Source organism: Corythoichthys intestinalis, chromosome 9, assembly GCF_030265065.1.
Source record: "Corythoichthys intestinalis isolate RoL2023-P3 chromosome 9, ASM3026506v1, whole genome shotgun sequence".
NCBI lineage: Eukaryota > Metazoa > Chordata > Actinopteri > Syngnathiformes > Syngnathidae > Corythoichthys > Corythoichthys intestinalis.
In genome coordinates, this window is record NC_080403.1 from 51127479 (window position 1) to 51151784 (window position 24306).

At 40.3% G+C, this 24306-nt stretch overlaps 1 protein-coding gene across 2 annotated transcripts in view; it reads right to left on the reverse strand.

Annotated features, from left to right (window-relative positions):
* Positions 1–640: 640 nt before the first annotated feature.
* The window catches only part of rnf207a (ring finger protein 207a), a 50880-nt gene continuing 27214 nt past the window's right edge, over positions 641–24306 (reverse strand). The window contains exons 13-19 of one of the 2 annotated variants that reach the window (XM_057847107.1): positions 14774–14951; positions 12945–13130; positions 12827–12878; positions 11078–11195; positions 10914–11009; positions 8796–8897; positions 641–790 (exon numbers count right to left, since the gene is read on the reverse strand). In XM_057847107.1, coding sequence (XP_057703090.1) covers positions 8837–8897; positions 10914–11009; positions 11078–11195; positions 12827–12878; positions 12945–13130; positions 14774–14951 — 691 coding nt within the window. In that variant the 3' untranslated portion in view covers positions 641–790; positions 8796–8836. Of the gene's footprint in view, positions 791–6579; positions 8898–10913; positions 11010–11077; positions 11196–12826; positions 12879–12944; positions 13131–14773; positions 14952–24306 lie in introns of those variants that run through there. The other variant, XM_057847105.1, reaches the window with a different exon arrangement.

The following is a 24306-nucleotide window of genomic DNA, read 5'->3' on the forward strand; positions in this document are numbered from 1 at the left end:
GGACTGCTCACATGCTACTATTTATAATAAATACTAAAAAAACAAATCTTGTGGATGCAAATGCAAATCTTTATACATGAATACAAAGTCAAACAAAAAAAAATTGATACAAACATTTGCATTTTGTCTCCAAGAACAACAAAATTCATGAAAAATGTTTTGCATATCAGCACAGAATAAAAGGAACAGACAAGGATGTTAGCATTTTTGTTAATATTAGCATGATTAATAAATGTGCACAAATTTGTGTTCTTATTCAAAAATAAAGAACTAAGTATTTTTTTACATGAATGCCAAGTAAAATGATAGCGGAAAAAAGATGCAATTATCAGCATTTTTATTACTATTTGAGCGCAAAGTGAACGAATACAGACACAAATGTTAGCCTTTCGTTTAAACATTAGCATACAGTCCAAATGTGCAAATCTTTGTTTTTACATAGGACTAAAGTCAAGTTTTTTTGTTTTTTTTTACATGAATGCCAAGTAAAATGGTAAAACGATACCACTGGTAGCATACTGCTAGCATTTTGAACCCAAAGTAAAAAAGCTAACCTGGATACAAATGTTAGCATAGTGTTTTAATTTGCTTGTAAACAAACGTTTCGAGCTAAACAGTAAGCGTTATCCTTTGGAAAAACAAACAAAAAACATAGATTATAACTGTTAAAACTAAATGAGTAAATATTTGCACCCTACGATTTTGCAAGTTCTGAGAATTGATGGGCGGGTTTGAAATTTTCATGGTAGGTGCTTGTCCAGTGTGAGAGACAATCTGGAAAAAAAAAATCCTGAAATGAGAGTGTATGATTTTTTAACAATTTATTTGTATTATACTGCGAGTTACTAACTCAATTACTTTCTGGAAGAAGTAATTTGCAACTTTAATTAATTACTTTTTAAAAGTAAGATTAACAACACTGCTTATATCACCAAGCTGCTTTGTAATTGCTCCATCACCCTTCCAGCCTTGGAGGGGTCTACAATTCTGTCACTGGTGTCTTTGGACAGGTTTTTGGTCTTGACCATGTTAGTAACTGGAGCCTTCCTGATTGTATGGGGTGGACAGGTGTTTATATGCAGCTAACCGCCTCAAACAGATCAAAAAGTCTGAGACTCAGAAAGTCCACCTCCACTTATTCGTTGGACTTTTTAAGGCGACTAGCAGGTCTCATGGGCTCACAATTCTAGCTAATAGACAGGTATTCAATTACCTACAGAGGGGCATATAAGTATTTAGTCAACCACTAATTGTGCAAGTTCTCCCACTTAAAAACATTAGAGAGGCCTGTAATTGTCAACATGGGTAAACCTCAAACATGAGAGACAGAATGTGGGGCACAAAAACAGAAAATCACATTTTCTGTAACTCTTCACAAGCTTTTCACACGCTGTTGCTGGTATTTTGGCCTATTCCTCCATGCAGATCTCCTCTAGAGCAGTGATGTTTTGGGGCTATCGTTGGGCAACACGGACTTTCAACTCCCTCCACAGATTTTCTATGGGGTTGAGATCTGGAGACTGGCTAGGCCACTCCAGGACCTTGAAATGCTTCTTACGAAGCCACTCCTTTGTTACCCTGGCTGTGTGTTTGGGATCGTTGTCATGCTGAAAGACCCAGCCACGTCTCATCTTCAATGCCCTTGCTGATGGAAGGAGATTTTCACTCAATACATGGCCCCATTCATTCTTTCCTTTACACAGATCAGTCGTCCTGGTCCCTTTGCAGAAAAACAGCCCCAAAGCACAATGTTTCCACCCCTATGCTTCACAGTGGGTATGGTGTTCTTCGGATGCAATTCAGTATTCTTTTTTTTCCAAACACAAGAACCTGTGTTTCTAACAAAAAGTTCTATTTTGGTTTCATCTGACCATAACACATTCTCCCAGTCCTCTTATGGATCATCCAAATGCTCTCTAGTGAACCGCAGACGGGCCTGGACGTGTACTTTCTTCGGTAGGGGGACACGTCTGGCAGTGCAGGATTTGAGTCCCTGGCGGCGCATTGTGTTACTGATAGTAGCCTTTGTTACTGTGGTCCCAGCTCTTCGTAGGTCATTCACTAGGTCCCCCCGTGTGGTTCTGGGATTTTTGCTCACCATTCTTGTTATCATTTTGACGCCACGGGGTAAGATCTTGCATGTAGCCCCAGATCGAGGGAGATTATCAGTGGTCTTGTATGTCTTCCATTTTCTAATAATTGCTCCCACAGTTGATTTCTTTACACCAAACATTTTACCTATTGCATTTTCAGTCTTCCCAACCTGGTGCAGGTCTACAGTTTTGTCTCTGGTGTCCTTCGACAGCTCTTTGGTCTTGGCCATAGTGGAGTTTTGAGTGTGACTGACTGAGCTTGTGGACAGGTGTCTTTTATACCAATAATGAGTTAAAACAGGTGCCATTAATACAGGTAACGAGGCCTCGTTAGACCTTGTTAGAAGTAGTTAGACCTCTTTGACAGCCAGAAATCTTGCTGTTTGTAGGTGACCAAATACTTATTTTCCACTCTAATTCGGAAATAAATTCTTTAAAAATCAAACAATGTGATTTTCTGTTTCCACATTGTCTCTCATGGTTGAGGTTTACCCATGTTGACAATTACAGGCCTTACTAATCTTTTCAAGTGGGAGAAATTGCACAATTGGTGGTTGACTAAATACTTATTTACCCCACTGTATTTGCAGCAGTATATTACAAATAAATTGTTAAAAAATCATACACTGTGATTTCGAGATTTTTTTTCTTTAGATTGTCTCTGACAGTGGACATGCACCAACAATGAAAATTTCAGACACCTACATGATTTAGAAGTGGGAGAACTTGTAAAATCGCAGCGTGTTCAAATACTTATTTTCCTCACTGGATTGTCGGCTACCGAATTTTTTTTTTTACTTGTACTTGAATACATTTATTGGATGACTACTTTTACTTTAGTAATATTATTTTGAAGTAATGCAACTCTTGTTTGAGTAAAATTTTTGGCTTATCTACCCACCTCTGCTGGATTCTGTACTAATAAGACCAGTTCCAAAACACAACTGCAGGATTTCTTGGCAAGGAAAAGACCAACCCGTTTCCAAGCTAACACAAGCTAATTGACAAAATGTAACAAAACAAAATGAACTCATTATTGACTATTTCGTAAATGACACTCAAGATAGATTAGCGTGCGGGCAGCGAAATGGAGGACGTAGATTTTGAGGAGGCCGAATAAGAGCGACTTTGACACAGCCTCACGCTTGCGAGTCCTCCGGGTCAAGGACACACGCGCCGCCGGCTAATTGAGGCGGGAAGCAATAACAGGAAGTCCATTTGTTATGGCGACAGCGAGCATCCCCGGAGATGTTTGGACGAAGTGTTAGCAAACCTCATTTAGCGCCAATGTTGCCTTTACCAATTGAGAATTGAAAAAAAAACCTTTTTTTGAGAGAGAATTGTCACAGAAATACTTAAAACTTTAAAAATGCAGTCACTCGAGGGCTTATCGGCTTCTCATTACGCGATCACGTGTGTGTTCTTCCCTCTAAATCAGCTCTATTTGCTCTAATTGTATTCTTTTTATTCCTCGCTGACCCAAATTCCCCTTCCAGAAGATGATTAAACTTTCATTTTATCTCCTTCCTCCATCTTTAATGCTCAATTACTTGCCGAAAACTTTCAACGTGTAATCTCGCTTTCCCGAAACGGGGAAAAAACGTGACGGTCAAAATAAAGTTTCCCTTTCTGAGCGGGAGAAATAATGAAAAGCCGCTCGCCGGACTGTCGGGTCGGCGTGATGAACGACCTCGGGGAGGCGAGGGAGGGGCGCCGGAACACGCTCGTTTGTTACTGGGCTGTCAGAAATGCATTTTTAATGAACGTGCGCTTCGGACCCTTTTCGCCGCTTCCCAAGGCAAAACAAGACTCAATATTTATTTGACTTTAGTGGCTGTGACTGAAATGTAAATAAGCTTTTTCGACTCCATTAGTCACCATTAACTCATTTACTGAGAGTATGTGTTGAGTAAATTGACATTGAAAACACTCATTGACAGCAATAGACGTCTGATCAATTCTTGTGTGAATAAATAATAGTAATCAATAGTGAGTCAATCCAGTGGCGCCACCAGGGGGTGGCCAGGGGTGGCCACGGCCACCCCTATAAATTGGTTAGCCACCCAACTGGCTACCCCGCTTGCCAGTAGGGTTGTTCCGATCATGTATTTTTGCTCCCGATCCGATCCCGATCGTTTTAGTTTGAGTATCTGCCGATCCAGATATTTCCCGATCCGATTGCTTTTTTTTGCTCCCGATTCAATTCCAATCATTCGCGATAATTTTTCCCGATCATATACATTTTGGCAATGCATTAAGAAAAAAATGAATACAACTCGGACGACTATATACATTCAACATACAGTACATAAGTACAAGCACATCAGACAATGCTTCTCATCAAGACATTTCTTACCAGGTGTGTGTTTTATAGTGGGCAGGGCAGCTTTAAACCACTCATCAGTGATTCGGCACACCCCTGACTTAAATGTTTGGTAAAAATTGGTTTCAATTGCTCTTTAACCCTTTAACACCTAAGCCTATTTTGGCCAAATTTGCATGCCTTTGACGTTGCCTTTATATTTCAAAGAAAAAATTGTTCACAATGGCCAAGTTGGGTCCCTTTTTTCAGGACGCCTTGAACTTCATGTCCAAACTGTTGTTTTCTACACTGATCAGTTATAATCCACATTTTAGACCCCAAAAGACAAAAAAAAAAAAAAAAAATCCTAAAATCTTTTTTCAAAATTTGTAATGTTGATGTCCCACTGACAACCAAACATGCTCGACCAACCGTTTTGAAGCTTGATAATATTTATTCAACTTGTTAGGATAAACATCCAATAGAAACAAATAAGATTGAATAGTTTTATGTTTGACAATTCAACACAAACAGCAGGTATGGTCATAGGCGTTTTTGGCCTTTACACATCCTATGGTCAAAACAGGTTATATAAAGTGCGAAATAGTGAGAAGAAAAATTATATATCTCATCTAACATAAAAAGGGTTTGGAGGATATCTCTTTGTGAAGTTAGGTATTGTACCCATCACCTTATCAAAGGTATAGAACAGTAAAGGTACAGTATATTTACATGCAATCAAGCTTCTTCTAAAGAGGTCTAACAAGGCTCCACTCGTTACCTGTATTAATGGCACCTGTTTTAACTCATTATCGGTATAAAAGACACCTGTCCATAATCTCAGTCAGTCACACTCCAAACTCCACTATGGCCAAGACCAAAGAGCTGTCGAAGGAAACCAGAGACAAAATTGTAGACCTGCACCAGGCTGGGAAGACTGAATATGCAGTAGGTAAAATGCTTGGTGTAAAGAAATCAACTGTGGGAGCAATTTTCAGAAAATGGAAGACATACAGGACCATAATCTTCCTTGATCTGGGGCTCCATGCAAGATCTCCCCCTGTGGCGTCAAAATGATAACAAGAACAGTGAGCAAAAATCCCAGAACCACACGGGGGGATCTAGTGAATGACCTACAGAGAGCTAGGACCACAGTAAAAAGGCTACTATCAGTAACACAATGCGCCGCCAGGGACTCAAATCCTGCACTTCCAGACGTGTCCCCCTGCTGAAGAAAATACACGTCCAGGCCTATCTGCGGTTCACTAGAGAGCATTTGGAAGATCCAGAAGAGGACTGGGAGAATGTGTGATGGTCAGATGAAACCAAAATTGAACTTTTTGGTAGAAACACAGGTTCTCGCGTTTGGAGGAGAAAGAATATTGAATTGCATCCGAAGAACACCATACCCACTTTGAAGCACGGGGGTGGAAACACCATGCTTTGGGACTGTTTTTCTGCAAAGGGACCGGGACGACTGATCTAGGAAAGAATGAATGGGGCCATGTATCGAGAGATTTTGAGTGAAAATCTCCTTCCATCAGCAAGGGCATTGAAGATGAGACGTGGCTTGGTCTTCCAGCATGACAATGATCCCAAACACACAGCCAGGGCAACAAAGGATTGGCTTCGTAAGAAGCATTTCAAGGTCCTGGAGTGGCCTAGCCATTCTGAAGATCTCAACCCCATAGAAAATCTGTGGAAGGAGTTGAAAGTCCGTGTTGCCCAACGACAGCCCCAAAACATCACTGCTCTAGTGGAGATCTGCATGAAGGAATGGGCCAAAATACCAGCAACAGTGTGTGAAAAGCTTGTGAAGAGTTACAGAAAACGTTTGGCCTCCGTTATTGCCAACACAGGGTACATAACAAAGTATTGAGATGAACTTTTGGTATTGACCAAGTTTAAAAATTTAAAAATCAAACAATGTGATTTTCTGTTTTTTTCCCACATTCTGTCTCTCATGGTTGAGGTTTACCCATGTTGACAATTACAGGCCTTTCTAATGTAGTGGGAGAACTTGCACAATTAGCGGCTGACTAAATATATTGACAAGTCTGTTCAATCCAATTTTTTCAGACATGCGACCCAATTAAGTTTTTTTTTTTTTGCGCACTCAATTTTTTGCGCACTCAATAAAGTTTGTTCTTGAACAGGTCGCTGATCTGCGTCACACAGCCTACTCTTCCGCCATTTGCGCGCTGCTGTCACTTCTACTCGCCGAGACGCTGACTCAGCCGAGGAAAACAACGACAAATACAGCTCATCCTCTTCCTTGAGTTAATGAAATAATGCATTAGCTTGCACTAAATTTAGTTATATGATTCATTCTGCACGTTTCAAAGTAGCTCGCTCAATCCAATCGGCTGTTGCTTGATTCGCATGCCTCCCTTTCCTTAGTTGGCGCCTCGCTCAGCAATTTATTAAAAATGTTCACATTAGGTTCGTCCTTCTTGACATCACAACGGCTCTTGGGATATGTAGTCTTCTGTGCTGCTTTCGATTTTGAAAAAGGACAAGAAATGATGGAAATATGGAGATAGACACATGGTCCATGCAGCGTTTTAATGCATATTTATGAGTGCAATAAAACTATAAAACTCAAATGACATTATCTCCCGTTTTACTTGGTCGATTGACTTCAAATAAAAACTGGTGTGGACATCAACTTCTGTACTTTCAAGTGAAAGCAACCAGCGGCACGTGGGTGACGTAATTACAGTGTGACAAGGCTTCAAAGATGATATGCGTAAATGTGTCGCATCCGACATGTTCGGTGTTAAAGGGTTAAGTCTCCTTAGGCAGAGGGTTTATTTACTTATTTTTCCCTCTTCTGTCATTGTTTAAATGCTATCCTCATTAAAATATGAAAACCTATAAATGTTTGGGTGGTTTTAGTTAAAGCAGACACTGTATTTTCATCTGTGTGATTTTGACAAAGATCAGATCACATTTGATGGTGATTTTATGCAGAAATGTGGGAAATTCAAAAAGGTTCGGCATCGCTAAATTCGACCAAGACTGAAAAGTTACCAAGTGTTGCTTTAAAGGGCTATTTCCGACTTACGTGGAAATTCGGGTTACGTCGCCAGCAGAGGAACAGAACTCGTTCGTAACGTATTTTAATAGTAATAATTAGGACTGTCAAACGATTAAAATTTTTAATCGAGTTAATCACAGCTTAAAAATGAATTAATCGTAATTAATCGCAATTCGAACCATCTATAAAATATGCCATATTTGTCTGTAAATTATTGTTGGAATGGAAAGATAAGACACAAGACGCATATATACATTCAACATACTGTACATAAGTACTGTATTTGTTTATTATAACAATAAATCAACAAGATGGCATTAACATTATTAACATTCTCTTAAAGCGATCCATGGATAGAAAGACTTGTAGTTCTTAAAAGATAAATGTTAGTACAAGTTATAGAAGTTTTATATTAAAACCCCTCTTAATGTTTTCGTTTTAATAAAATTTTCAATCAAAGACTAAACTAGTAGCTTGCCATTGTTGATGTCAATAATTACACAATGCTCATGGTGCTGAAACCCATAAAATTAGTCGCACTCAAGCGCCAGCAGGCGGCAAAACACCAAAAATCACAAGTTTAATCTGTTTGAGCGGGGCATGTGGGTTAAATGCGTCAACTATTTTAACGTGATTAATTTTTAAAAATTAATTACCGCCCGTTAAGGCGATAATTTTGACAGCCCTAATAATGATATTAAATAGTAAATATAATATTTACACATAAAGACTTAGTGCTTATGAGCCTGTAAAAATTCATTAATAAGCTTCACCGGAGTTTTAGTCGAAGCGTGCAAAGTGGAAGTAAAAAGTAACGTCTTACAGCCTGGAAATTACAGTAACTTCTCATCATTTATTATTTATTCACCAGTTCCAATTTTTCTCCAAACGCCATACCTGAAAGGCCACAGGAAGTCTTCCATTTAAGTTTGAGGGAGCCAATTTACTGTCACTTTGGGGCGCTTCAAATATGAACTTGTGCTTGTGCCCCCAATTCCAATTTCCTTTAGAAAGATAAATTTCACTGGGCATGTCCGCCATGAGTAGACCCGAAAAAAAATCTCAAGAAGTGATAACAGATTTCATTTTGTGGAAATGAATTCATACAAGTACAGCTGCTTACCATGGGTAAAATTAAAATCCCAAATGAGAACGTTTACCTTAAGAGCGCCCACAGGGCAAATCATGAAGTCATTAACACTCAGCCCCGACGGAGCGACACTACTGTCTTCGCGGGGACGATGAAGTGCGGCCCTGACAGTGGTGTGACCTCAACCACTTAGCGGCGGCATGCAAAGCTTTCTCACCCGCAGACAGACCCCCGCCACCACAACCCTACTGCTAGGAGAATGTCACGTACACTATGCGGCGTATCTCCAGGGTTGCTATGAGGCGTTGACATTACAGAATGAGTGGGTGCTTGTTCTTGTCTTGTTCCGGGACGCACGTCTGCTTGTCACTTCTAAAAAGAACAAGAAAAAGTCGGACATGTGTTCAGTGATGCAGCACATGTGCTTACAATGGTATGAAAAAGTATCTGAACCTTTTGGAAATTCTCATATTTCAACTTAAAATCACCATCAAATGTGATCTGATATTTGCCAAAATCACACAAATGAAAAAAACAGTGTCTGCTTTAACTAAAGCCAACCAAACAGGGTTCACTAAATCCGGACCTCGGTGCCACTTTTCCTGTCGTGTTTTCCATGTCTCCCTCCTCAAACACACCTGAATCAAAATAATCAGGATCATTATCAGGCTTCTGGAGAAGTTGCTGATGACACAATCATTTGATTCAGGTGTGTTAGGGGAGAGAGACATGGAAAACACGACAGAAAATGTGGCACCGAGGTCCAGATTTAGTGAACCCTGATTTATAGGTTTCGATATTTTAATGAGGATAGCATGCCAACAATGACAGAAAGGGGAAAAATAAGTAAGTGAACCCTCAACCTAAGGAGACTTACAGAGCAACGGAAACCTATTCTCACCATACAATTTAAGTCATGTGTGTGCCCAATCACTGATGAGTGTTTTATAGCTGCCCTGCCCGCTATAAAACACACACCTGGTAAGAAATGTCTTGATGAGAAGCATTGTATCTGCATCATGGCTCGGTCAAAAGAGCTGTCTGAAGACCTGCGATCAAGGATTGTTGATTTGTATAAAGTGGGAAAAAAATACAAAACCATTTCTATAAGTCTGGATGTTCATCAATCGGCACTCAGAGAAGTTGTCCACAAATGGAGAGTTTGGCACTGTTGCTTCTCTCCAAAGGAGTGGCCGTCCACTAAGGATGACGCCAAGAGTTCAGCGCAGAATACTCAGAGAGGTACAAAAAAGAACCCTAGAGTGTCTGCTAAAGACTTACAGAAATCAAAAACACAATCCAATATCTCAGTGCACACATCAACTATCTGTAAAACTATGGCCAAGAATGGTGTTCATGGGAGGACTTCACGAAGGAAACCACTGCTGTCAAAGAAAAACATTGTTGCTTATTTAATGTTCGCAAAAAGGCACTTGGACACTCCACAGAAGTTTTGCCAAAATATTTTGTGGACTGATAAAACCAAAGTTGAATTGTTTGGGAATAACACACAACGTCATGTGTGGAGGAAAAATGGAACAGCTCACCGGCATCAACACCTTATCCCCACCGTGAAGCATGGTGGAGGGAGCATCATGATTTGGGGCTGTTTTTCTGCCTCAGGGCCTGGACAACTTGCAATCATTAATGGAAGAATAAATTCAAAGGTTTATCAGGATGTTTTGCAGGAAAACCTGAGACCGTCCTTTAGACAGTCGAAGCTAATAAGAGGATGGATGCTGCAACAACACAATGATCCAAAACACAGTAGTAAATCAACTTCAGAATGGTCCCAGAAGAAAAAAAAATAATTCTGGAGTGGCCAAGTCAAAGTCCAGACTTGAACCCCGTTGAGATGCTGTGGCATGACCTAAAGACAGCGATTCATGCCAGACATCCCAGTGAATACCTGACTGAACTACATCAGTTTTGTAGAGAAGAATGGGCCGAGATTAGTCGTGATCGATGTGTCTGACTGATCTGCAGCTACAGAAAGCGTATGGTTGAAGTTATTGCTGCCAAAGAGGGGCCACAAAATATTAAATATGATGGTTCACTTACTTATTTCCCTGCCTTCTGTCATTGTTTGCGTACTATCCTCATTAAAATATGAAAACCTATTAATGTTTGGGTGGTTTTAGTTAAAGCTGACAGTTTTTTCATCTGTGTGATTTTGACAGAGATCAGATCACATTTGATTTTATGCAGAATTGTGAGAAATTCCAAAAGGTTCAAATACTTTTTCATACCACTGTATGTTGGAAGCAAACCATTCAATGTCATGTTTCATTTCATTTGTCTTCTGGTGGATGTTTGAATCTGTCTTTCCGCCAGTGTGTAAACTGTATTTCAGGTCTATGCCAAAATGGGGACCTCAGTTGTGCTTACGCGTCTTGACGTTCTGCTGCGGTTGCGGTGCCATCGTCGTAAATCTTCAACATGGTTTCTGTGCGATCGTCGCGGCACTCTTTGGGCTCCTGGAGTCTAGAAAATGTATGTTGTTTCATTTTAGTCAATATATTTTATATCAAAGATGGGTATCAATATGCCACCTGGGTTCCAGTCTTTCTTTGACCTTGGCGATGGAAAGAATGTAGGGACTTATTTGCCTGGCGATGGTGGTCAGGTAGGAGTTTTCTTGCTTCAGCTGCATCAGATCGTGGAGCTGAGCTGCAAGGATCCAAATTTAGGAAATGGATTTATGAAATTTTCATTATTTTGAATGGGGGAAAGATGACACATAGAACCGTATACAGCAGGGGTCCCCAAACTTTTTTCTGTGAGAGCCACATAACTTTTCCCTTCTCTGATGAGGGGCCGGTGTCAGTTTATAACAGAAAAGGTGTGACGATTGCAGGAGTGCCTAAATATAAAAATTTATTGCTTTTCAGAAAGCCACAATCAAATAACCCCTTCTGGATTCTCCATGGAACAAAAGTAAATAAAATAATAATATAATATTAGGACTGTCAAATGATTAAAATTTTTAATTGAGTTAATTACAGCTTAAAAATTAATTAATTGTAATCAATTGCAATTCAAACCATCTATAAAATTTGCCATATTTTTCTGTAAATTATTGATGGAATGGAAAGATAAGACATAAGACGGCTATATTCAGTCAACATATGGTACATAAGTACTGTATTTGTTTATCATAACAATAAATCAACAAGATGGCATTAACATTATTAACATTGTCTTAAAGCTATCCATGGATAGAAAGACTTGTAGTTCTTAAAAGATAAATGTTAGTAAAAGTTATAGAAATTTTATATCAAAACCCCTCTTAATGTTTTGGTTTTATTAAAATTTGTAAAATTTTCAATCAAAAAATCAACTAGTAGCTCACCATTGTTGATGTCAATAATTACACAATGCTCATGGGTGCTTAAGCCCATAAAATCAGTCGCACCCAAGCGCCAGCAGAGGGCGACAAAACTCCAAAAAACACAAATAACAAGTGGACATTGCACTTTGCTGTCATTTTAATCTGTTTGAGCGGGGCATGTGCGTTAATTGCGTCAAATATTTTAACGTGATAAATTAAAAAATTAATTACCGCCCGTTAACGCGATAATTTTGACAGCCCTATATCATATCATATTATATAATAACAATATTAATTAAATAGATAATAACCAAATAACCCTCTCTGGGTTCTTCACAGAAAAAAGCCAGGAAATAAATAACACTATTGGGGAAAAAGACAAAAAAAAAAAAAAAAAATTGTTCAGTGGGCCAAATGTGGAGCCCGCTGACTGTAGTTTGGGGACCCCTGGTATACAGGGTTCCCGTGGGGTCTTAAAAAGTCTTAAAAGCATTGAATTTATGAATTGGGGAATAATACCTTTAAAAGTCTTGAAAAAAAATATTGAATTTTGATATCTGTGTCTTGAAATTTATGATGTATAACTTCTCCGTGTCTCAATTTTTCCTCAAAAGTGTCATCTGTCATTTTGATTAACTAACGTATTGAGATCGCAACACAGCCACGGGTAAAAATCGTCGATTGCAAGCACTGATGGATTAGGGGGATATTGAGTAGTTCTTTTGGCTTGCTAACCCGAGTCAAAACAGCGTTGGGTCACTGAAAGATGTCTACAAATATGGCTGCTGAAAAAGATCACTCCAACCCCTAGCAAAACGTTTCTTTGAGTTTATCACAGTGAAAGCTTCCAAGACGCTCTGCCTGGCCCGGCCCCCTACGGTAAGCCGTGCCGCAATGTCTGTAGGAGCTGTCTCGTCAACTAATATTGAAGTCTATGGCTAAGAATAAAACACTGTTAGGAAAGACAAACCTTCATAGATCTCCTGCTCATTGGTGACCCTCTGAAAAGTCTCGTCCCAGATCTGCAAGGCGAAAAACCATGACAATGATACTCCCAAACATTTTAAAAGACAAAGACACTTGGGCACCTCTTCAAACATGGCCCGCATGGTCTCCACCATGCTGTACTGCGACGCGATCCGGCTATCAATGTGCAGTGAGCGGTCCAGAATCTCGCCCATTTGCTCTGTGTTGATAATGGAGTGGTGCTTTGTCAGATCTCTGTGCAGTTCCTGGACCTGGTCCTTCAGAGTTTGAATCTCTGTCTGAAGAGTCTGCAGACACGCACAACATTGCAAGATACAGTGGGGCAAATAAGTATTCAGTCAACCACTAATTGTGCAAGTTCTCCCACTTGAAAATATTAGCGAGGCCTGTAATTGTCAACATGGGTAAACCTCAACCATGAGAGACAGAATGTGGGAGAAAAAAAAAGAAAATCGCATTGTTTGATTTTTTAAAAGAATTTATTTGCAAATCATGGTGGAAAATAAGTATTTGGTCAACACCAAAAGTTCATCTCAATACTTTATTATGTACCCTTTGTTGGCAATAACGGAGGACAAATGTTTTCTGTAACTCTTCACAGGCTTTTCACACACTGTTGCTGGTATTTTGGCCCATTCCTCTATGCAGAGCTCCTCTAGAGCAGTGATGTTTTGGGGCTGTCGTTGGACAACACGGGCTTTCAACTACCTCCACAGATTTTCTCTGGGGTTGAGATCTTTAGAATGGCTAGGCCACTCCAGGACCTTGAAATGCTTCTTACGAAGCCACTCTTTTGTTGCCCCGGCTGTGTGTTTGGGATCATTGTCATGCTGAAAGACCCAGCCACGTCTCATCTTCAATGCCCTTGCTCATGGAAGGAGATTTTCACTCAAAATCTTTCGATACATGGCCCCATTCATTCTTTCCTTTACACTGATCAGTCGTCCTGGTCCCTTTGCAGAAAAACAGCCCCAAAGCATGATGTTTCCACCCGTATGCTTCACAGTGGGTATGGTGTTCTTCGGATACAATTCAGTATTCTTTCTCCTCCAAACACGTGAACCTGTGTTTCTACCAAAAAGCTCTATTTTGGTTTCATCTGACCATAACACATTCTCCCAGTCCTCTTCTGGATCATCCAAATGCTCTCTAGCAAACCGCAGACGGGCCTGGACGTGTACTTTCTTCAGCAGGGGGACACGTCTGGCAGCGCAGAATTTGAGTCCCTGGCGGAGCATTGTGTCACTGATAGTAGACTTTGTTACTGTGGTCCAAGCTCTCTGTAGGCCATTCACTAGGTCCCCCGGTGTGGTTCTGGGATTTTTGCTCACTGTTCTTGTTATCATTTTGACGCCATGGGGTGAGATCTTGCATGGAACCCCAGATTGAGGAAGATTATCAGTGGTCTTGTATGTCTTCCATTTTCTAATAATTGCTCCCACAGTTGATTTCTTTACACCAAGCATTTTACCGATTGCAGATTCATTCTTCCCAGCCTGGTGAAGGTCTAAAATTTTGTCTCTGGTATCCTTCGACAGCTCTTTGGTCTTGGCCATAGCGGAGTTTGGAGTGTGACTGACTGAGGTTGTAGACAGGTGTCTTTTATACCGATATTGAGTTAAAACAGGTGCCATTAATACAGGTAACGAGTGGAGGCTCGTTAGACTCTTTGACAGCCAGAAATCTTGCTTGTTTGTAGGTGACCAAATACTTATTTTCCACTCTAATTTGGAAATAAATTCTTTAAAAATCAAAAAATGAGATTTACTGTTTTTTTTCCACTTTCTGTCTCTCATGGTTGAGATTTACCCATGTTGACAATTACAGGCCTCACTAATCTTTTCAAGTAGGAGAACTTGCACAATTGGTGGTTGACTAAATACTTATTTGCCCCACTGTACATTGCACATTTCAAATGGCATACACTTACCCTATAAGAGTTCTCGTAGTTGTTACAGTGCTTAGTGAAGGGCGTCTCGCGCCCCTCGGCCAACAGGACCTTGGTGCAGATGTTGCGGTGGGACGTGGGCCTCCTGCCGAACACGGATCCGAGCGGCATTTCACTGAGAGACAGGGAGCGGCAAGACATGGAGAGAGGCGACTGCAGCCTGAGGTGAGGTGGGGAAAATATCACAGCTGCTTTCCTTTGGCACGCTGTTCCATTTGACAGCAACACAACACACCCGCAAATCGCTAACATACCCGCAATGGACACCAAATTTCTAGCAAAAGTGGTTAACACTCAACAGGCAATCATCCCAAACTCAATAACGCAGAGAGACAAAATAACTCACGCGGATTTATCGATCAGTCCGTCACGGACGCTCGGAGATAAAAGGCCACAATAAAGAAGGAAATCCAGACTCCCCGATGCACCGAGAGAAGGGCGAGCCGCCCCGCTTTTAATAAATACTTTGCCCGCCCCGTGACATCAAGCAGCCTGGAACAAAAGCTGCTGCCAGCCCGCAGATTAATTCCGGAGGGTTCTGTGAAATTATGATAAAAATAGTGCCGGCCGATCCCCGGGACTCTTTGCGTGTTGAGTGCTGAACGCTGTGATGGAATTACATGTGGAGAAAGATAGAGAGTTTCAGGAAGCCGTGATTGTTTTCATTTATTTTGATGACTTTTTGATTTTTAAAACGGGTATATTCAGTTTTAACCCCTTTGACAAAATAAGATTATAACTTTCTTTAACCTTTGCGGATGAGAAGAGAAATCAAGAATATTTCTCAGTTTTAACCCGCCCAAGGAACATAAAACTGACAAAGGCGTTACAATTTCTTTGGCTATGTTCACACTAGGGTTGTTCCGATCATGTTTTTTTGCTCCCGATTCAATTCCAATCATTCCCGATAAGTTTTCCCGATCATGTACATTTTGGCAATGCATTAAGAAAAAAATGAATAACACTCGGACGAATATATACCTTCAACATACAGTACATAAGTATTGTATTTGTTTATTATGACAATAAATCCTCAAGATGGCATTTACATTATTAACATTCTTTCTGTGAGAGGGATCCTCGGATAGAAAGACTTGTAATTCTTAAAGGATAAATGTGACTTTGTATATTGTGACTAAATATTGCCATCTAGTGTATTTGTTGAGCTTTCAGTAAATGATAATGCAGCCATTTAACTTCTGCCCAAAGATGGGAAGTGCAACCATGACTGTGCGTAGGGGCACCAATTGATATATCTTCTCTGCGTTGGGAAAGAACATAGGGTGTTAAGAAAATGATCAACTATTACTTTTCTTCCCCACATTGTCTCCCACATAATTTTCAATTGCTGAGAGAGGTATTGTAAGGCTTTAGCCACATAATAAATGGCTCCAAAGGCTGTCAAAATTCTCTCTACTCATTATACGCTACCTTTTAGCGCTATCTATAGGTAAAACGGCATCTTTATACATTGAACGCGACAATGCGTGAGTGGGTCGTGCAGCGCATGCGTTATTTAACGTGATTAATTTTAAAAAAGTAATTACCACCGTTAACACAATAAATTTGATAGCCCTACTTTAAGCCATAACTACTCTGGATGAGTGTAAGACATTTTGTCTGTAACGTTAAATACAATTAGAAAACGATTTAAATAATATATATATATATATATATTTTTTTTTTTAAAAAGGCATGTCCGATATTTTTTTGCCGATTCCGATACTTTGAAAATGACGTGATCGGACCCCGATCGTGACATCTTTAGTTCACACCAAATTTGAGACAAAATATCGGAAGGGAACTCGTTCGTAAACCGGGGGACAACCTGTAGCATAAATAGCAATTAATGAAACAATTGGAACAGTAACTGAAGATAGAATTAGCACAGAACATGAAGTCTGTACTGTTGCAATGCATGCTAGGAGGCATGAGGCATTTTGGACAACAACAGTATCGACAGCAGGTGGCAACAGTCAGTCTGTCTTTCCCAAGGATGCAAATATGGCCAAATAACGCTTGTTGAAACAATTAAGCTTTGGAGCCAAGAGCGTACCGTACGAATGCTATATTTAGACCGCAAGGCTGCGTGACGTTACCATCGTAAACCGGAAGGGGGTCAACATCAAAGCGCGTCTGCATACAACCAATTCTAGTACTCCTTGTTTTCTACCGGTAATCTTTCAAAAAATAACATGCCAAGTAAACACTGCTGCTATGGAACTTGTAGAAACGACTCTAGACATTACGACCAATAAAGGATGTTTTCTTCATATGTTTCACAAAGCCAAAAAGTCAAAGGGATTCAATGTGAACAATGGATCAACTTGTGCGGACGTCCAAAAGACCAGTTTAACGTCACCGAGGTGAGGCCATTCACCTTCATATGCAGTAAACATTTTATTGGCGGCCATGGTCCTACAGATGACAATCCTGATCCATTGCCTGCCATAGCCCGCCCTGAAGAGGTCAACCATTTTGATATTTTTACTTATTTTTTAGCGTGGCGTTTTGCCGTGCTGCTTTTGTCTGACAATGAATGACCTAAAAAAATGTAAAATGGTATCTGACGGCCACTGTGGTTCTGACTTGTGTTGCCAAGAGTCAGATTGGCTCACATATCAAGTGTGATATTTATGAACTATCTTTTTTATTTAGTTTTTATTTAGTTGTTGAGAACTGTATATGTTATGGCCTCCTACCTAGTTACTTGTAGGTGGTACTACTGCTTTGACTGACATTTATATATCACTGATATATATGGATCTTAAAATAAGTTAGTCATGTTTGGATTTGGTCTTTTTGTGGTGAGCTTGTTCAGGCCTACAGGTAGCCTCTAGATTTAACAGTTTTACCTTTTCTGCTGTAGAGAAACCACCTTAGTAAGGGAGGAGTGCCAATTAATTATTAGAATTAAGATTTGTTATTAATGAAAAAAATGTGTAAAAGTGTTCACTGGCTGTCACTGAGTAGCATTTGCGATCGCTACACAAAAATAGCAATATAAATTACCCCCAACAACGGTCAGAGACGTAACACAACCAGAGGACATAATATATTAGAAAGACAGGGCATATGGTGGTAAAGGATGGCTTGTTGAAACAGGAGAATGTAATTGTCAGTGGTGTAAGGCAATGCGCACAAGAAAAGGGTGTCAATAATAAGCTACTTCTGGATCAGGTCATCTCTTTTTCCCGTCTTTTTCAGCCCTCGACACTCAAGCCATCTCTTTAACTGAACATTTGTACAGTGGGGAGAACAAGTATTTGATACACTGCCGATTTTGCTGGTTTTCCCACTTGCAAAGCATGTAGAGGTCTGCAATTTGTATCATAAGTTCTCTTCAACTGTGAGGGATGGAATCTAATACAAAAAAACAGAAAATCACGTTGTATGATTTTTAAATAATAAATTTGCATTTAATTGCAAGAAATAAGTATTTGATACATCACAAAAATCGAACTTAATATTTGATACAGAAAACTTTGTTTGCTATTACAGATACCAAACGTTTGCACACACTGCAGCAGGGATTTTGGCCCACTCCTCTATGCAGATCTTCTCCAGAGCCTTCAGGTTTCGGGGCTGCTGCCGGGCAACACGGACTTTCAGCTCCCTCCATAGATTTTCTATTGGGTTCAGATCTGGTGACTGGCTTGGCCACTCCAGGACCTTAAGATGCTTCTTACGGAGCCACTCTTTAGTGACCTTGGCTGAGTGCTTTGGGTCGTTGTCATGCTGGAAGACCCAGCCACGACCCATATTCAGGGCTCTCACTGAAGGAAGAAGTTTGTCAGCCAAGATCTGGCGATACATAGCCCCATCCATCCTCCCCTCAATACGGTGCAGTCGTCCTGTACCCTTGGCAGAGAAGCAGCCCAAAAAAATGATGTTTCCTCCTCCATGTTTGACGGTTAGGATGGTGTTCTTGGGGTTGTACTCATCCTTCTTTTTCTTCCACACACGACGAGCCGAGTTTAGACCAAAAAGTTCAATTGTGGTCTCATCCGACCACATGACCTTCTCCCATTGCTCCTCTGGATCATCCAGATGGTCAGTGGCAAACTTCAGACGTGTCTGGACATGCACTGGCTTCAGCAGCGAGACCTTGCGTGCGGTGTAGGATTTTAATCCATGACGGCGTAATGTGTTTCTGATGGTTTTCTTCGAGACTGTGGTTCCAGCTCTCTTCAGGTCATTGACCAGGTCCTGCCGTGTAGTTCTGGGCTGATCCCTCACCTTCCTCATGATCAGTGATGCCCCACGAGGGGAGATCTTGCACGGAGCCCCAGAACGAGGCAGACTGACCGTCAACTTGAACTTCTTCCATTTTCTAATAATCGCTCCAACAGTTGTTACCTTCTCACCAAGCTCCTTGCTTATTTTCCTGTAGCCCATCCCAGCCTTGTGCAGGTCTATTATTTTATCCCTGATGTCCTTACACAGCTCTTTGGTCTTGGCCATTGTGGAGAGGTTGGAGTTTGTTTGTTTGAGCATGTGAACAGGTGTCTTTTATACAGGTAACAAGTTCAAACCGGTGCAGTTACTTCCGGTAATGAGTGGAGAACAGGAGGGGTTCTTAAAAAAGAACTGAGAGCCGAAATATTTACTAGTTGGTAATGTATCAAATACTTATTTCATGCAGTTAAATACAAATGTATTATTTAAAAATTATACAAAGTGATTTTCTGGATTTTTGTATTAGATTCCGTCCCTCACAGTTGAAGAGAACTTATGATACAAATTACAGACCTCTACATGGCCTGCAAGTGGGAAAACCAGCAAAATCGGCAGTGTATCAAATACTTGTTCTCCCCACTGTATGTTCTTCCACATCTTTACCAGTGAATTTTGCAACAGGGATATCATTTTCGGACAGAATTGGTGGGTTTAGCTCAGTCAACACCTCATTTGTACACTATTTACATGCATGTAGCATGAGGGACAAACACGAGTTTGACCCCCTTAGCAACAGTTGCTAACATCATGAATATTAATGAGCAAAGGCGACGTGTTACATACGGTACGCTATTGGTTCAAAGTTTCATGGTGGCCCATTTGCTCTATGGTCCAATCAAGTGGTCTTAAAGCCCAATAAGTGAGCTGTGTAGAGAATTCTACGGCTATTTGTATAAGAACATGATATGAAGGTGCTTGTGTGAACTAATTGCGACAAGTGCCTTCAAGAGCACACGACAGGAGAAAAAAAAGTCTTAAATAGCGTTATTATGTGAATTAGAATCATATTTTGAGACGATTCGACTATATACAACAATTTAGCAAAGCGCAGATGACGAGAAATTAGTCTTTTAATCTGCCGGTTAGCCACGCCTACCATTATAGGGCTCTCGCGTCCCCAACAGGTGGATGACGTCAGCAGGAGACTGGGCTCATCGGTTTTACTATTCAGCCCATTGAGGGGGAATTATTCAGAACGAGGAAAACGCAACGAAGAGAGCCGCAAAATGTCATTGTTTCAGTCTCTCTACTCCAATATTTTTACAGGATATTCTTTTAATCCAAGTATTTTTTTCCCCAATAGCTAAATAAATGGCCTGAGAAGGAAGGGTCAGCCCGTCGAGGGGGAACTATTCACAACGAGGAAAACGCGAGGAAGAGAGCTGCAAAATGTCATTGTTTCTGTCTCTTTACTTTAATATTTTTACAGGATATTCTTTTTATCCAAGTATTTTCCCCAGTTGCTAAATAAATGGCATGGTCATGACAAATAACAGTCTTGTGCTAAATGGAATATGAAAAAATAAAAATGCACTTATTCAGGAAGATTAAAATTACTCCATAATGGTCAAAACTGTCGATTTCACCTTTACTGTCGCACCTCCCGAACGATATTTTATGACACCTAAATCGGACAAATGTCATTTCCCTTCCCCGGCTTCGGAGAATGTAAACAAACCAAGAGGCGTGACAGCTAGCCGACATGCTAACCCGAACCGAGTGATGTTTCAAAGTCTTCGAAGCGGAAAATCACACATAACTAGCCCGGATTATTTGACATGACGACTGGGTTGTCGATTGTCTTCGCGGATCGGCAAACCACCCGGCAGAGAGCATTTTACAGTTCGTTCACCGGAGGAGGGCAGCTGCAGTTGTTGTGCAGCTAACGTGCAGCTAATGTGCACGAGGAGAGCTTTTTACATGCCTATCAATGATCAAACGTAAGTAGTCCTTTATTTAAAGAACGTTTGTAGTGTTTACTTTGTAATCGCTGTATTAATACATAATACTAAACAAGATGTTTACTGACTTCCTCGTAAATCCAATGGTCCCACAGTAGTAGGGTTTGCCCAATATCCACGGTGAATGGGAACCTTTTGAAACTCCAAAAAGGCGCACACGCCTCTCCCTCATAAAGCAAGATTTTTCTGTAGCCGTTTGGCTGGCGTGATGCGAAAAATAAACGTATTAATCCGCAAAATCAGCAGAATCCTTAGTCCTCATACACAACAGTACGGCTGTTTAGTGAAGAGGACGCCTTCAACCGTACACGTCACAGCGCCCTCCTCCTCAATGCAAGACCGAAGCCGGAAGTCACTCATTTTCATGGCGCGGGATTCAAAAAACTAAATAAATATAGCGATCACTTCCACACACATCCAAGCGGTCCATATCATTCAGGAGCATAAAATACCGCGTGTATTATGAAATAAACATGCTTTTTCGTGTCACATGCACTTTAAGAATAATTTGTTATTCATTCGTATTTACAAATTATAGCTTTCTCACAGTGTTTGGCTTTAAGCAGTTTCTTTTTTCGCGGGGAAAGTATTTCACTAGTTCTAGATAACTTTCTTTCACGGCCCAAGATGCACAAAATGTGAGATGACAGAAACAAATGTGCTTTGTAGGTGAAACTCATGCACACTGTAAGATATCTGCATATGTGGCAGTGATGCTTTTGTGCAATTTCTAGGTTTTTAGACAGGGGTGCTAGAAGTCACTCACAGCAGGGGGTGCCGAGGATCTTATTTTGTTTTTCTCATCCAAAAACAGCCGTTTCGGTCCAAAGGGTTATTATCAAAAAACACTTTTTCAAAATATATGTTTAATCCCCAAAGATAAATATGCTATTGTTTCAATATGTTTTATTTGAATTATATATATTCATTTTTTTAAAAGAATCTATCTAAAACACGATTTCTTCTCCACAACACCAGGGGGTGCTGCAACCCACTTCCATCGCCACTGTTTTTAGATGAACAGTGGTGTTTATTAGTTTAATGAGCAATAGGTCGCATGCATTCAGACCATGTTTATCCGACTACGGCGTCAGATAAATATGTTGTTTATCTCCATACATTAATAAATCCAGGTCAGATTTGAAAAAATCAGAGTTGAACTGTTCACACAGCATGAGAAAAATCAGATACGAGTTGCATACGGGCAAAGAAATCGGATTTAACCGGCAGTGTGAACATAGCCTTGGATAATAAATGTCAGTTGAGCTTAAAGGGATCCTCTATTTTTAAGACAATTCTTAAAAGATAAATGTTAGTATGAGTTATAATAATTTGATATTAAAACCCCTCTTAATGCTTTTGTTTTAATAAAGTTTGTAAAATAATTTTAAGTGATAGGTCGCCATTCTTGTTACGTCGCAGTGCGTGACATCACTGGTCCCGTTGCCGAAATCCCAGCGTGTTACTCGTTAGCTTTCCCAACATGTCGTCAGTTCTACTCTTCCTATTTGAACCAGATCTGAAAAGTGAAAAGCAGGACAGCACTGTCGGTCGTTCACAGGACGAGCATCAGGGAAAAATGCCTGCAGCAAATACCTGACAAGACAAAAGTTGGGCAAAACTGGTGATGCGAGAGAGTCCTGTTGGGAAGTCCGGTTGGGAGCGAGAGTGTATGCTGTCCGGTTTTATTAGCAGATATTCAAGGTAAGCATATTGCGTTTTCAAACTTATCCCAATATAATTATGTAGATTGTTAGCATCCAGAGCTGTCGTGTGCTTTACATACAGTACAGGCCAAAGAGCACACCTTGTGTAATCCATGTCTTGTACATTGTAACGCGTGGTAGCTAGGATATGTGTATAAAAGTACCAAAAAGGGGAGAAGCTTCCACTATGCACATTTATTCACAAAAAATGATATTTCCACCTTGACCACTCTTCACTCGGGAGTTCAGCAGTACACAAACACGCCTTCCCTGATGAACTCCAACATTGCTGTGAGGTCCACGTCAGAGTCACTGTCGTCACTGTAGCGTGCCATAGTGCTTTAATTGTTTAGTATGATTTGGGGAAAACTCCCACGAAGAATAGTCAACATAAAAGATAGCAATAGTAATCCAAATCCGCATTTTTTACTCACTCGAAGATCCAGGAATTAGACCGATCCCATGGCAATGTCGCAGCCGCGTCAGGCAGTCGATTCCACAAAATAGACTGATCCGAAAAGTTGCTGTTTGGGACCGACGGATCAAAAAAATGGACAGATCCGAAACCAATATTGCAGACGCGGTGGGACCGTCGGATCCAGAAAATAGAGGGATCCCTTACTTGACTGAGGATCCAGGAAAAATGTTCCAGTTGTAACGCGTAGTGGGTAGGATACGTGCATACAGGGACCAAAAAGGGGGAGAAGCTTCCACTTATGCACATTTATTCACTAAAAATAATAATTCCACCTTGACCACTCACTCCACTCCCCTTGTTTCCATTTGACTGGAAATTGCATCCAAAAGCAGCCCATCGTGGCATTTTACTTTGCGAGTTTAGGCAGCAATAACCAGTGTTGTTAATAACGGCGTTACAATATAACGGCGTTACTAACGGCGTTATTTTTTTCAGCAATGAGTAAAGGGTAAATTAGGGTAAAGAATTGGCCTCGGGCCAATTGTACCAAAAACCTTCACAAAAAAACTTCACATAGTGTGGCCAATGTTTTTTTTTTTTTTTTTTTTTTTTTGAGGAAAAAAAAAAAAGTTATTATCACCAATTACTTTGCCAAGTAAGTAATTACTCTTACATTCAGGTAATTGAGTTACTAACGCAATTACTTTTTGGGAGAAGTAATTTGTAACTATAATTAATTACTTTTTTTCAGTAAGATTAACAACACTGGCAATAACCAATTGTTGAACACGCTACACATTTGGAAAGATACCAATTACGTCATCACTGCGAGCCCACAAACAATGGCGCCAACTAACGGTGAAAATATGGACTAAATATTATAAAATATTGCCATTGATTTAAAAATTTATGTGTTTCCAACAACATATTTTAGTACAAGAGAACAATTGTGGTTTATTAGAGCCTACATGTATCTAAGTTAGAGGATCACTTTAAGAAATATCGTCATCTGTATTTGAAAAGCAGGTTTTCTAAGTCTAAGACTGCAAAGCTCTATGCTAGCCTAGATCTTAACTTGGCTAGTTTTGTACTGTTCTCAAAACAGGATTTGTTCTCGACAAATAAACCAGATCTGTGGCGATTCTGTCAGAAGTCATTCTGACACCACCTGTCATCCCGCAGTGTAATCGC